Source organism: Colius striatus, chromosome 11 (assembly GCF_028858725.1).
Source record: "Colius striatus isolate bColStr4 chromosome 11, bColStr4.1.hap1, whole genome shotgun sequence".
NCBI classification, from domain to species: domain Eukaryota; kingdom Metazoa; phylum Chordata; class Aves; order Coliiformes; family Coliidae; genus Colius; species Colius striatus.
In genome coordinates this window covers 24109461-24122170 of record NC_084769.1, presented here as the reverse complement: position 1 = coordinate 24122170, position 12710 = coordinate 24109461, and the positions used below count along the sequence as shown (strand labels likewise).

Below are 12710 nucleotides of genomic sequence, written 5' to 3'. Positions count from 1 at the left end.
TCATAGGGAAGTAAGTATCCAAGAACTAGAATTACATTCTATGTGTTTTTAGGAAAATCGCTACTTATGTTCACTGAAGCTTATTTACACAAGCCTAAAAAATAGCTTTGTAAGTGTATTTTGCTGCTTATTGAAGTGTCTGTAGGAAAAGGTAATGAACATTGGCATGTCCCCTGTATACAAAACTTGCAAATTCTCTTCTAACACATTCTTAAATGTCATGATGTCTTTCCTTGTTTCCTGCTATTTTTCCTTGCCTTTCCCCATCGTGCAGTGATGATACCAGATTTACAGAACATGTGGGTGAATCATTCCTTTGACATACAGGTGTGGTGCAAAGATCTCCACTGGCATCTTCTTTGGCTGTGACCTGGTGAACTGGCTTATGCAAGTTGGCCTTGCCTCTGACCGTGGTGAAGCTGTGATGTATGGGGACAGACTGATGAAAGGAGGCGTCGTCCAGCATATTACAAATGAATTTGAATTTCGGGATGAATATTTGTATTACCGCTTTATTCCCAAGAGATCAGCTGCAGCTGAGAGCCATTGACTTGAGGATATAGGCAGTTAGGAGTGAGCATGACCACCTCCTCTGCTTTCACCAGAGAGATTGAAAGTATTTCTTTCTCGGAGCTCTCAGAGGACTGTGTTATTCTCGTAAAATGAAGAGATGTAGTTCTACTTGTGTCTGTTCTGAAGGAATTGGTAGCAAGCGGTATTTAGTGAGTGTTCCAACCAGAATGCAACTACAACAAAACAAGATGCTCTGGATTTAGAGCAGTTTTTCCATTTTGAGCAAAACAAATAGTAAAATGATATGTGTCACTGTCATATTATAAAGGCATTATAACAGCAGCTTCAGTGACTAGTGCCACAGTGGAAAAAAACCCAAACCAAAACATGAATGAGAGATATTTCTCATGTTACTGGATGTTTTCCATATTTTAGTGTGATGAAATATTGATTCCTGTTTACAGTCAGACTTCCCTCTGACTTCATAGGAATAGGAATTCTTGTATCAAATCCCAGTTTTTATTACTCTTGTCTAACACTAGGAACTTTTCCTAGCTGTTTATATGTCAGATCAGGTGGGTCGCTTCTCCATTAAAGATAAAATCCACCATTTGAAAAAGTAGAATTGTTATGAATATGATTCTGGTGTCTGAGGATTAAAGCCGAGGAAATACTGAGTGGAATATGTACAGATTTTGTACAAACTTACCAAACCTTGAAAACATCTACAAATACCCACCACTCCACCAAATTAGGAATGGTATAATGGAATATCGTATAAACAATTGGTTCTGAAGTTTTGCCTTATGGTGGTAGAAACAGCTTTGTCAAGAGTAGATTTTTTTTTCTTTACCCTCTGAAATTAGCTTTTCTATTTTAATTCAGAAGTGCCAGCCTCAAATAAAGATGGAAGACTTGAATACTTGTGCAAGTCAAGATGAAAAATTTTATCAAATCATAAAATCTTTTCAATAAAATACAACTGCTTTTAAATCTATTTTATAAAGAGTCCTAATTGAACATCCAAGTTAGGGTTTAGAGTAGCTACAGAGACTAAAACTTTAGTATTAATTGCCTAATACAGGTTTCTAATAAACCTCAGGTGTCCTCCTGTGATGTTTAAGTAGTTACTGTAGTGTCATTCAGATTCCTGTGCACCGAGAATCTGTGTGTCTTCTGCAGTATTCCAAAAAGGTTAAAGACAAACTCTAGTAGCCGATAGCCATTATGCTGTCCTTTTAAAACTGCAAGTTTTATATGGACACTGCATTTCTGTGTCCATATATAAATTTTATATAGTGAGGGAAAGGAACCTAGGAATTAAAAAAAAATTTTGCTCAAGCATCTGAAAACCTTGTCATCCCTTTTTAAAAAGTCTTTCTTTTTCCTTTTTTTTCTAGTACAGATTTTTGTTACAGGTACTTATGCATCTACTTTGTGTTAAGAACTAAAAGTAATTTTAACAGCATAAACTCCTGTTCAAGAAACAGTTGTTTTATGGGAGCTATAACTCCATGCAAGATTTGTATTGAAAAAAACCCCTTGTTTTACTGTCAGTCTTATTGAACTTTTGCGATGTGCACAAAAACATAACTGCATCCTAATGCACAGGTGTGCTATACAAACTGACATGTTGTATTGTTCTCCAGCAACAAAATCATTGACATTTGTATCAAAAAGGCAAACAATGGCATGTTGCTATTACAACTACTGGAGATTGCTATGTCAAATATTTTAGAATAATTAAGTATATATGACTTAAGAGCAGAAGCTACGAGTGTGTCTGGCTTCTAAATACTGTAACTTGTCAATAAATCTGTTACTTGATTTCAGAGTTCTGTGCTTTGATGTGATGTGAGGTGTGGGAGGGGTTACATGTGAGTGTTGAAATTTACAACAAATCTATTTTCTTGAGAGATTTCTTAAAGTGATGCGTGGGATCCAAATTTGGTATTTCTTAAATCCGACATTGATGCTTTTTTAAGTAGGTGTTCACACAGAGATACCAGTTTTTGTCTAACAGCCTAAATGGGTCTTTAGGAACATTTCCCATTATTATCTACTTATAAAACACAATGTAATTTTATTTTTAATTCTTCAACTGTTCAAGACGTTGATCTGAGGTCAGTTTATCCAATGTATAGTCACTGTCTTGCACTCTCTCTCATTTTCATCATAAAGACCTGCCCTTGCCTCTCTTTTAATAATGGCTCTGCCGTTCTCTAGATTTGAACACAACATATCTGTTCAAAGGGAGAAATTGATGAAAATTTCTCCTTAGGGAAGGTAACTTGTTACAAATCTACCCAAGAGAATACATTTGATTAGCAACTGGCACCAAATTCTGTTAGATCAACTATTATAATATTGTAACTGCTGATATCATACCCATTAGTTTGATGAGAGCCTTCGACAGTTAATAAATAAGAACTGGATATAATAGTTTCTAAATCACGTGGTACTTCTGGAAGTGAAGATTAGACTTCATGTTAAGTAACTCTTCTGTCAGATAAATATTTGCTTCAACCAAGGAGCACTGGTAAATTTTAGAATAGTTGACAAGTTGATATGTCAATAATAGTTGATCTGCCGATGTACAAATTTTTGGTGCTTAGAAACAGCCTTGCTTTAAAGATGTGGTCAGTGGTGCCATGAGTTCTTGTATTTTGAAGGTGAATGCATTTGGGGTAAATCTCAGTTAACTTTTAAGTTACAGTTCATGAAAACATCCACTGAACAATTAAATCCAGAGGAGTCTCCAGTGAAACACTGTATCTTTTTTCCTAGCACTAATCTCAAAATAATTTTGATAATGGACAAGAGTAGATATAAACCATCTTTTTAACAGTGAGCCTTCATAAGGATCTAAAGCTTTATAAAAGAAGCTGGAAGGTGTGTTCCTAAATGAAATGTATGCAAAGGTTGCCCTCTAGAGGACATTCTGATTTTTTTATGTGTGTGTTAATGTATTGTTGTGGGAGGGAAGGTTATTTATTCCTCTTGATTTCATCTTCATTTTCTGTTTCTACACTGCATATGTTCTAGGAGGATGAAATCCCAGGTAAGAAAAAAGGTACCAAAATATCTTGCACTCTATTAGCCATACCTTGATTTATTTCCACACATGACATTGTTTTCACTTTATCCTGTGGCCAGTAAATAAAAAACAACACAGAAACTAGAAGAACAGTGGGACTGTACCTACCTGTGTTCCAACCAGACCGATATGCTTAACCTGGTTAATTGCAACCCCATTTAAAGGCCTCCACCACCTTCACTACTTTCATTCCTTTGTAACTTCACTGTATTTGCACTGTAGCATAAAATTGTTTCTCATGTTTTGCTGTTACCTGTAAACTTGACTCATACATTGGTCTCCAGCAGTTTTACCTGGCATTGGTTGATGCTTTGAAATTATGAGAGTTGATGATCAAAAACAGGACAAATATACCTGTGATTTTCACAAAGACACTCATGAGGGAAAGAGGTAAATACAGCAAAGATTTATTAAATATACCTTCCAGTTCATAAGCATCCACTGTATTTTTGAGCTTCTAAGAAACTCTGTTGGCAACACTAGCACTGGAAGTTCACAGTCAACTTGAGCTTACATTGAGTCTTACCAGCTACTCAATCTTGCTGCTGCCACTTGGTATAGATAGGATCACTTAGAATTAGAAAGTTCAAGAACCTCTACTGAGCCTTGAACATAGTATTTGAAATTAACTTCTATTTTCCGTGTGGGATCAGGAGGAACAAATTCTTCTCATTCTGTAAACTTGATTGTATTAATTTCTTTGCCTATACTTTTTTTTTCTTACCAGTCGGGGGATAGAACAGTTTACAAAATGAGAAAAGTGCACGTGTAACCTCACCTTTAGCATCTCAGATAATTCTAGAAACTGGCTAAAGATGGAAAAATCATTAAAGAATGGTCTTTCTGTGGGGATGCTGTGTCATGTCACATACTGCTACTGCAGCTCTAATGCTCCATTCCACGTTACGTGTTCTCTTCTCAAGGTCTGCAGAAGTGCTGCAGCTTGCGGTGGTTTTCTTCCAGTCATACCTTCTATCCTGCTTGATCATGCAGCAAAGTAAGAGTCGTTTTTGCTCAGTTTGTTCTTTGCCACAGAATCTGAAGGTAATGTTACATAACTTTTAAGCAGAACCAGGGAGGAAATGTTCCTTGCAAGGCAAAAATCTTGAGTGAATTCCATAGTCTAGTAATTTTGTCAAGGTAAGTTACAGTTAAAAGGCTCTATATCAAGTGAAAAAAAATTAAAAGTCCTTTTAGTGTCATGCTGAGTATATTTATATACTTGTGCAGCTCATCCTTTCTAGTTGTCTGATTAAAAAAGTTCAAGAAACATAAGAAACCTTTCACATAATATTATAAAGTGTATTGCAAAATTAATTTGACAATAATAATTCAGTATGTGAATAAGTTACTTTATTTTTTAGTATCAGAGTGAGGAAAATAGAGAAGTGAAAATTGTGTGGTGACTTGCAGGATGGTTGCAGCGTGGAATTTGAATCTGAATGTAATCAGATGTCACAACACATGATACAGTTGTAACTGTGTCGTGGTTTGGCCCAGCCAGCAATGAAGCACCATGACAGTCTCTTGCTTACTGCTCCTCATCCACCCCCACCCTCCTTAGGATGGTGGAGGCCCCAGAGAGATGGGAGGAAAAAAAAAAAAAAGATAACCAAGTACGTTGTGGATTAAGACAAGGGCAGGGAGGGCTCGCTGCCAAATACAGTTCCAGGCAAAACTAACTCCAGTACTTGACTTAGAGAGGAAAATAGGAAAGTTTATTCTACTACCTACAAGAAACAGAACAGAACAAAAAGCAAAAAGAGAGCAGGATGATGAGAAAATTACAACCAACACCTTAAGATCTCCCTCCCCCATCCCTTCTTTCTTCCTGGGCCCAGTTCACTGCGCCTGATATCTCTACCTCCTCCCCACTCAAAGGCTCGGGGAGGGGGCAGGGAATGGGGGATGTGGCCAGTCTCTCACAGATGGGCTCTGACACTTCTTTCTTCTCAGAGGAGGATGACTCCTTGCATTCTTCCCTTGCTCCAATACAGTGTCCCTCCCACAGGATACAGTCCTTGATGCACTTTCTCTGGTGTGGGTTCTTCCCAGCAGTTGCAGCTTCTGCAGACAGAGGGTCCCAGACACAGCCTCTCCTGGGCATAATTTTAATGAGCTTCTTTGGCATGGGTTCTTCCCCACCATTACAGCTTCTGTGAATATGGGGTCCCTCACACAGGACACGCCTCCTCTGGCATGTCACTGCCCCATGTGGGATGTTTAATGAAATGCAAACAAATCTCAGCTTCACCAGTTCTCTCTGGAGGATGCAGGGGAGTCTCTGCTCCAGCACACCTCCTCCTCCTCTCTTCCCTCACTGACTTTGGAGTCCGCATGGTTGCTTCTCTCTCTCCTCCCAACTCCTTGCACCACCAGCAGCCAGAAAAGAAGAAGGGACAGAAGAAAGAAGGAACAGGAAGAAGCCTCCTCTTCCAGCTTCTTAAAAAGTGATCGTGGAGGCATCTAATTGGCTCAGCCCCAGCCATGGGTCTGGCTCAGAACTGGGGAGAGTTTTGAGCAAATTCTTGCAGGAGCCATCTTTGCAGCCCTTTCCCCCTTACTGGAAACAGCTTCATGTTCACCAAACTGCAATTTGATTTTAACAGGCCTTGAACTCTTAGCCTCATTTTATGTTGAAGAAGTAGAAGGCTCATATATGAAGCATACCTTAGAATGGTTTTGTCAAATAGCTGAATGTCAATCTTACTTGACTTGCAGATCACTTTCCTTTTTATTCAGTGCAAGTAATATAGGTTCTACATTTGAGAAAGTCCTGCAGCATGGACATTTTAATTCAAGCTATGTGAAATTCTGGTACAATTATCTTGACTATAAAAGCTACATGTGTGTATGCTAGAACTAAGTTGCCCAAATCTGAGTTAGTGTTCTTCATCCAGAGAGGGGATTATTCCACAATTCACTCAAGTTATTACACTCTAATTGGATCTGGTTGTTGACTAAATCAATCTGCTGACAGCTTTATGCTACACACAGACAAAGCCACTGCCTAGCTCTTAGAGGCCTTTCCAGCTTTGCTTCATACATCCAGAAACTGTTGGGCCAGAATATGAATCTGCATCTTTAGAGCTGTCTATACTAACTGGAATACTGAAAAATAAGATGTAATCTATGTAGCCACTTCAATAGAAAAGTTAATTGTAAGACTGAACTTTACCACATTCCAATAGCAGTTTAGCTATATATTTTGAGTTCTTCTTCTACACACTGTGAAAAAAGGTTAACCACTTGGTTAATGTCAAGACATCCATTTTGCAGGATTGATTCTATTTCAATTATCTTCCGTTTCTCCAACTCCTGTATTTTTTTCAGCATCTCTTTACCTTGGCCCTGCAAAAGGAAACATGTATTTCATGAAAACTGTATAGAGTATGTAGTGTTCATTCTAACAACATTCTCTGCTACTGCCCTTATTTTAAAATCTGAATAGCTTCTAGGGTACAAATTTGTGCTGGTAGAAGTTAGTACTGTGGCAGGTTTCCCCAGATCTCTTTTTCCACTCTCTAGCATTCACCTCCTTGTCTGATGGATTGAAAATAAAGAGAATTAAAGCTGCTCTAGGTGGCAGGCACGTATCCTATTTTTTAGAAAATGTATTTGTAAATAGGAGAGACACTACCATTAAAAGTAAGCAACTAACTCTTCTTCACCTTTGTGTCCAGCTGTCTCTGTGATCTTGTTTCCTTTCCTGTCCAAGCAATGACACAAGGTGCACCCTCCTAACTGTTGAGACCAGGGTCCTGAAGAGTTTTAAGTACTCTTATCAGGAGCCTGTGGCTGCTCAAGCATTTCGCCATTATCTGACTGGTGCAGGAGCATGTGTGGTCTGCTGCTTTGCGAGGTGAGCAGTACACTTGTCTGGGGCTAGGCCTGGGAATACAGCAAAGCGCTAGTTGCAATTTCTAGTGATTGAAACATATGCCTGCCAGATGCCAAGACAATGGGCTGCTGCTGCATTACAGTGTTCTTTGCAATCCATCAAAGGGCATTAAATGGTATCACGTTAGCAAAATGTGAGCAAGGAGCTTATATAAACCACCTGCTTGCATTGAAATCTAATTTAATCAACCTACTTCAACAGTTTCCATAACTACAGCAGCACTTTCATGTTTTTTATAGAGCTCATGTCTTCGATCTGGCTTAGTCTGAAAACGTGGTTGCTTCTTAACTGGATCATCATGACCAAATGTAGGGGAGCTCGTTTTTAATAACTGAGTAATATTGGGCACAAAAATGAAAGGCTTGAATAGAGACCTGGAAAGAGAAAAAAAACAGAGATCCTTTACAAATACAGTTTTGTTAAAATTGTTGAGTCAGTAGATTGCTGTATTTTTCCCCATTCTTATAATTCATTGTTTTAGAAAGAAGTCTTTCAAACAACCCCCTCATAATGTTTAAGTCCGTGCCATAGCAGTGTTTCACTAAGTAGGCTGGTAGATAGCTTTAATGTACATAATGTACATTGTGTTCTTGCTACTTTTTGACTGAGCTTTTTCAGGGGGGAAAAAAAAAAGGAATATAATTATACAAATTGCCCGACTTTTTCATTTAGATATTTGCAACTTTTAATCCTAATTACTTGCTGCTACATCACCTCGCAGGATCTGGTGTTCCAGTAAAGAAGTGGATACATGGCAGATTAGGCTGCTGAGGCAATACAGACACCATGCTACCAGTTGTCATAAATCCACCTTCCATGTTAATGCCACTCTCTTTGTCACGAAGAATTTCCATCATTATTTCAGAAGTAATAGAACCTGTTTAAGATACAATACAGTTATTTACACACACACACAGCTACTTGTAGTATCAATTAAATGATATGCTCTCTACAACTGGGTGTTTTGTCCTTCAATAGGGAATGCCAATTTTAGTTTGTGTCGGCAGGGAAAAAAAAAAATCATTGTAACACACTATAAAATATTGTCTTCCCCAAAGTATTTACTTCAAAGAATGCGTGATAATGAGCTATAACATTTACGACTTAGAAAAGAGGGATGATACATGAAATTTCCCAGAAAGGTAAAGTACATATGGCTACCAAATGGTTGTTCACACAGTAACTTTTCAGGTGAAACTCAGTAGCTTGGATTAAAGGCTGAATTTTCTGAGCATTGTGTAGAAGTTAAGATAAATTACTGTAATATTTATTGTACTTCTGCACCGTTAATACTATGTTGCAATGGAAATGTACGAATAACAACTGTGTTTGAACTTTGTGTGTAACTTTGAAAAAGAGACACCAAGACTGTCATCTTGTCTCTTTTTTAAATTCTAATCATACAACCTTCTGAAGCACTCAGGCTTCAAGTTGACAACTGAAAGGATGCACTGAAGTAATATTTTTTAAATATAAATAATGTTGATCTAAAAATGACCTTCACATGGTAGGCAGCCTGGAAAATAAACCCCTGTAATGCCACTGAGTGAAAAAGCTGAGAAGGGTAGATTAAAAAACTGGTGATTTTACCGGTGCTGCAAAGCAAATAGCTTTTAGTTAGAGCAGCTATTTAAAATAAATCTAAACAAATGGAAACCATGTGAGGCTGATAACCTGAACACCTAGTGGGATTTTTTAAAATGGCTCAGGTAAATGCCTGAAAATGGGGATTTAAACTGAAGACACTGATAGAATCTCAGCATTGTTATAATACAAGTAAATACAGGTATTATGAAAATGCTTTCGGTATTCAGAACCTGCAATTCCCCAAATGAATGCAGGATTTACATGATCGCTAGAGCAGGATAACAAAAGGTAATTCATTCTGACACATTAACTAAATGCTAAACCTGGTCTGGCAGAGCTCAGCCAAATAAATAAAAACACACAGGGGTGCAATGTAATTTTGCTTCAGATTAATTACTTCAAATGAGCAAGTGAATGCAGATGCAGCAAAAACCTGCCAGGTGGATGCAGTTAGAGAAGTAATAGCTTCTTTCTATACAGGTCTGAAAAATAATACGTTAGTGATTAGAAGCACCTGCTTAGAGTACTGAAAATTATTTTGTTCTGCTCTCAGTGTGTTTTATTAGACTACACAAGGTTAGAGCAGCAGTTACAGTGAAACTACAAAGATTTTTAAACCAATCTCAAAAAATAAATGCAAGTTCCATATCTGAATGGTGCACTGTTGTCTTTGGCCTCCATGAACAGCACACAACTGAAGTTGTTCATAAGGCTGTTTGTAGCTGCAAACCACTGGGAGTCTGGTTTAGCCTCAGTTTTCCTTCTTAGAGGTACAGTAATAATGTATAGCCTATCAAAATGTTTCAGGTGTTTAGAGCAGAATATTTGGCAGTATGGTCATAATGTGACCTCTCAGGGTTGTTACTACAGCTGTGTGAGATATTTGACCCTTGTTTTAATTTTCCCTCATCAACAAACTGGCAAAAATGGATAGAAGACTTCAAGATCGGGTGTTTCTCATTTAGGCAAAAAGTTGTTCTAATAAGTTCTGGTTCACCAAATCATGTGAGTGATTACCTACATCAAATGGCTAAGCCTTTATGATTTTAATTAGTGTAGCTCACTAAATTCTTTGCGTATCTAAACAAAAAATTATATATATAAAAATGATACCTTTGTGTTTGTTCAGAAGTTTATAGCCTTCACAGTATCGGCCTCTGGATGTGGTCATCCTAGCAGTATTTACATAAGAATATGTGGCAGCAAAATCAAATTCCTTTTCCCCATCCCACCAGCCCTTGCTCTTGGCATATGCCTTCAGTTCTGGGTGTTCTCTGTCAATCTTGGTTGTGATAGAGAGCTGGTTGGAAATATTCCGTACACCTCCTGTTTGTAAGGTGAGAAAAAGAACCATTTTAATACACTGAATGCTTTTTCTTGGTATTTTGTTTACAATTAGCTTACTAAAGCAAACGCGCTGAGGAGTTTATCTGCAAGATCTGAGAGTCCTGTGGTTTATTTTTAGCCCTCTCTCTCCAGCTCTATCTATCCTTCTGACTGAAATTCCATTTCCACTCAGTTCCAATTCATTTACTTCTATTGCCAACATCATATTTCAGGTTCTGTCCTGATTATTCCCATCTTTATGTTCTTCTTCTTAGACCTCCAAAAACATAGTTTGTCCTTTAAAGTCCACTAGAAGAATCAGCCAGTTCATGACTCAGTGCACCCATCCTGTCAGCATCACCCTGTCACCAAATGAAATTACCATTGATTGCCACCACCCTCACAACCATACATACTGCTGTCACTCTCATGCTGACTTCCTTGCTGTCCCGTTTTCCAAGTGCAGAAGTGGTCACCTCTGACTGTGAAAAGGCCTCCTGTGACTCAGCTTCCCTGTGAAACTGCTAGCCACCCCACACTGACGCCCTAGGAAGCAACTCCTGTTGTTTACAGGCACGTGCCTGTATCTAGAAGTTAATTTGATGCCTTAATGAAATGGTAAATGGAAAGTGGAGAACTGCTAATTGTCATTATATTTGAAATGTTGAAAATGAAGAGCATTATCCATACCTTCTACTTTTTCTGCCGCCCAGTATTTTCCTGATGTCTCCAGCACCCATGCTTCCTTCCTGTCGGCTATCAGAAAACTGTTATAGTATGTAAATGCCATGTGGCTCTCCATACAGTTTCCTCCCTGTCCATACTTTTCTAGCAAATCAGTTATGACAGTAAGAGCCTTTTCAGCTGTGTCTGCTCTCTCGAGTCCAAGCCTAAAACAAAAGGAAGACATTACCTTTGGAACTATAAACTTTACATACAACTATTTGGCCTCAGTATTCAAACTGACTTGCAATGTTATTTCTGTATGTACCTGATGATCTGGTAAGAGAAGGGAGCAAGTCGCTTAAAGGGCTTGTTTAAAGGGGGTTCTCTGTGTCCCTGGCATGATGAAAAACAATGGAATGGAAATACAGAAAGACAGGTAGAGGACTCCTAGGAAACACCTGCAACTCCCGTGGAGGTATTGGACTGAGGGAATGCGGTATCAAGAACAACTGCCTGAGTGCTGTAGGTTAACAAGAATGAAACTGGCATCAAGTAAGGCACGCACAAGGTGCTGTCATTACTCGTGGAGACGTGTGGCTCAGAATGAAACTTAAAAAGATGTGTGTGAAGGATGGGGGAAATAGGAAATGAGTACAGACTCAAGAAAAATGCCCAAACGCTAGTTCCCGAAGCCCACCTGGGCTCTTGTTAAGAGTATTGTTTCAGTTTATACTAAACTTTGTGAAGAAACAAATGGTTGATCATTTCCTTGACAGATTCTGTTCTAGTGCCTGATGCCCCTCATCATCATTTCTCCAAGCAGAAATCTAATGCCCATGCCAACAAATACTTATTTTTAACACTAGCTTGGACAGTGTCAGACAGACATGTCTTCTGAAAGTGAAGGCACGTATTTCCCATATAACTCAAATGTTTCAAAATGAAATTCTGCACACAGTACCCCTTACCAAAATAGCCTGTGCCAACCTTACGAGGTCCATGCCAAGAAGAGCTTCATCGTCGCAGATCTCCTCTCTCCCCCAGACTGCCTCGTTCCCGATGCACACGCCGTGCTCATTGGCCCCCATCTCAGCCCCCCAGAGCCAGGAGGGCCGGCTCAGCACCACGGCGTGGGTCTGCTCCACTTGATCGATCGTGATGTAGGTGCACTGCAAGAAGTCAGAGCACACAACGCGTTATCTCTCACGCCATCGCTTTGGCGTGCGTCTCCCCTCGCTTAATGGGCCAAATCACGGGCTAACACACAGAGAGAATAGGATGAAAGGTTTGGGTTTTCTTTTCCCAGTCTGCCGTGCCCCACGGCGGCCCCTCGCGCCCTCACCTCCAGCGCGGCGCCGGGCGCGTACGCGGCCGCCGGGAAGTGGACGATCTCCTGCACCTCGTCCGCTGGACGGTCCGAGTTCTTCCCGAAGACGACGCGACCCGCTGCCGCGGCGGGCGGCAGCGCCACGAAGGTGTCGCAGGAGAGGGGCGGCGGGCGCGGAGACATGGTGCCGGCGGCGACGGGGGCTGCTCCTCAGGGCCCGGCTGCGGGGGCGGCTGGACGCGGCGGGGCGGGGCGGGCCCGAGCGGCGGCCCCACAGGAAGGCCCGCCCGCCG

At 39.9% G+C, this 12710-nt stretch overlaps 2 protein-coding genes across 4 annotated transcripts in view; one reads left to right on the top strand and one right to left on the bottom strand.

Moving 5' to 3' along the window:
* GPR155 (G protein-coupled receptor 155) overlaps positions 1 to 2340 on the top strand; it is a 31780-nt gene extending 29440 nt beyond the window's left edge. For 2 of the 3 annotated variants that reach the window (XM_062004494.1, XM_062004493.1), the window contains one exon: positions 328 to 2340. In XM_062004494.1, coding sequence (XP_061860478.1) covers positions 328 to 550 — 223 coding nt within the window. In that variant the 3' untranslated portion in view covers positions 551 to 2340. Of the gene's footprint in view, positions 1 to 274 lie in introns of all 3 variants that reach the window. The other variant, XM_062004495.1, reaches the window with a different exon arrangement.
* Positions 2341 to 4001: 1661 nt separating this feature from the next.
* Positions 4002 to 12678, bottom strand: SCRN3 (secernin 3). The gene is made up of 7 exons (XM_062004999.1): positions 12433 to 12678; positions 12078 to 12259; positions 11115 to 11314; positions 10212 to 10424; positions 8226 to 8388; positions 7705 to 7885; positions 4002 to 6961 (listed from the first exon to the last, which is right to left on the bottom strand). The coding sequence occupies exons 1-7, from the start codon at positions 12598 to 12600 to the stop codon at positions 6806 to 6808; spliced, it is 1263 nt and encodes a 420-aa protein (XP_061860983.1). The 5' UTR covers positions 12601 to 12678; the 3' UTR covers positions 4002 to 6805.
* Positions 12679 to 12710: the final 32 nt, after the last annotated feature.

What these genes read in the sequence shown, in the direction of transcription:
- SCRN3 (XM_062004999.1), bottom strand. Translation starts at nt 12,600, where the DNA reads ATGTCTCCGCGCCCGCCGCCCCTCTCCTGCGACACCTTCGTGGCGCTG. An exon ending in ACTTCTGAACAAACACAAAG is followed by an intron (nt 8,389 to 10,211) that starts GTATCATTTTTA and finishes TATCTTAAACAG; the next exon opens with GTTCTATTACTTCTGAAATA. An exon ending in GGAACACCAGATCCTGCGAG is followed by an intron (nt 7,886 to 8,225) that starts GTGATGTAGCAG and finishes TTCTCTTTCCAG; the next exon opens with GTCTCTATTCAAGCCTTTCA.